The sequence below is a fragment of the Zalophus californianus genome, chromosome 5 (genome assembly GCF_009762305.2).
Source record: "Zalophus californianus isolate mZalCal1 chromosome 5, mZalCal1.pri.v2, whole genome shotgun sequence".
Lineage (NCBI taxonomy): Eukaryota > Metazoa > Chordata > Mammalia > Carnivora > Otariidae > Zalophus > Zalophus californianus.
Genome location: NC_045599.1, coordinates 15,918,191 through 15,919,876, shown reverse-complemented (window position 1 = coordinate 15,919,876; position 1,686 = coordinate 15,918,191). Strand labels below are relative to the sequence as shown.

The 1,686-nt window shown below is 46.8% G+C and overlaps 1 protein-coding gene across 1 annotated transcript; it reads left to right on the top strand.

Moving 5' to 3' along the window:
- Window positions 1-276: 276 nt before the first annotated feature.
- On the top strand, window positions 277-1,366 carry LOC113929391 (E3 ubiquitin-protein ligase RNF113A-like). The gene has a single exon (XM_027606261.1). The coding sequence runs from the start codon at window positions 277-279 to the stop codon at window positions 1,309-1,311; it is 1,035 nt and encodes a 344-aa protein (XP_027462062.1). The 3' UTR covers window positions 1,312-1,366.
- Window positions 1,367-1,686: the final 320 nt, after the last annotated feature.

Sequence of the window (1,686 nt, the reverse complement as noted above, 5' to 3'; positions counted from 1 at the left end):
ATAATTCCAACTCCCATCTCTCACTGACCCATTAAGGAAGCTAAGGAGAGAAGAATCTGTAGTACCTAAATTATAATCATTTTCTTTTCGTGGGGAAAGTATGGAGAGGTAGATTCACATGACTGTGTGTTCGTGTATACAGATTGTGCCACAAATTAAAGTGCAGATTATTAAAACCCATGAAAAAAAAAAAAAACTTTTAAAAATACACCAGGAGGGTGAAGAGGCCCCGCGCGGCGGAGCTCGCCGCAGCCTTCCGGAGCTCGGGACTCCAAAATGGCAGAGCAACTTTCTCCAGGCAAGATGGCAGAGCGGGTGTGCACCTTCCTCTTCAAAAAGCCCGGTGGGCGGAAAGGGGCGGCAGGCCGCAGAAAGCGCCGGGTGTGCGACCAGGAGCCCGGAGACAGCAACAGCAGCAGCGACGAAGGCAGCACCGTGGTTCGCCCGGAGAAGAAGCGGGCCGTCCACAATCCGATGATACAGAAAACTCGTGGCAGTGGTAAACAGAAGGCGGTCTACGGCGACTTGAGCAGCGAGGAGGAGGAGGAGAACGAGCCCGAGAGTCTTGGCGTGGTGTACAAGTCCACCCGATCAGCAAAACCTGTGGGACCGGAGGATATGGGGGCGACTGCTGTCTACGAGCTAGACACAGAGAAGGAGCATGATGCACAAGCCATCTTTGAGCGCAGCCAGAAGATCCAGGAGGAGCTGAGGGGCAAGGAAGATGACAAGATCTATCGGGGAATCAATAATTATCACAAATACATGAAGCCCAAGGATACGTCTATGGGCAATGCTTCCTCCGGGATGGTGAGGAAGGGCCCCATCCGAGCTCCCGAACATCTACGTGCCACCCTACGCTGGGATTACCAGCCCAACATTTGTAAGGACTACAAGGAGACTGGCTTTTGCGGCTTCGGAGACAGCTGCAAGTTCCTCCATGACCGTTCAGATTACAAACATGGGTGGCAGATCGAACGTGAGCTTGATGAGGGTCGCTATGGTGTCTATGAGGACGAAAACTATGAAGTGGGAAGCGATGATGAGGAAATACCATTCAAGTGTTTCATCTGTCGCCAGACCTTCCAGAATCCAGTTGTCACCAAGTGCAGGCATTATTTCTGCGAGAGCTGTGCACTGCAGCATTTCCGCACCACCCCTCGCTGCTATGTCTGTGACCAGCAGACCAATGGCGTCTTCAATCCAGCGAAAGAATTGATTGCTAAATTGGAGAAGCATCGAGCTGCAGAAGAGGGTGGTGCTTCTGATTTCCCAGAAGACCCCGATGAGGGTCCAATCCCCATCACTTAGTTTTCCTATTATTCTCACATCTCAAAATAAACCCTTTTGTTGTTTGGAAATCTTAAAAAAAAAAAAAAAAATACACCAGGAGGAACAATGGTAAGAGAAGGAATTTTACCCTACCAGTCACTTCAACAAATAATTACTTTGTGCCAATCCGTTATTGCATGCCAAGTACATGGAAAGCCTCTTCCTGATAGAGAAAAAAATAAATTGGAGTGGGAGGAGCTAACTAAAAGAAAAAAGCTCTACTTTAAAAAAAAATACATCCTAACTTTGCTTTATCATATTTATAAATTATACTAGATTTTCAAACCCATAGAACTTTTATTAATTAAAAAAAAAAAACAAATTCTGAAGACTCATTAGGCATTACTACAAATA

Excerpts from the sequence above, each read along its gene's own strand:
- LOC113929391 (XM_027606261.1), top strand. The coding sequence starts at position 277 with ATGGCAGAGCAACTTTCTCCAGGCAAGATGGCAGAGCGGGTGTGCACC.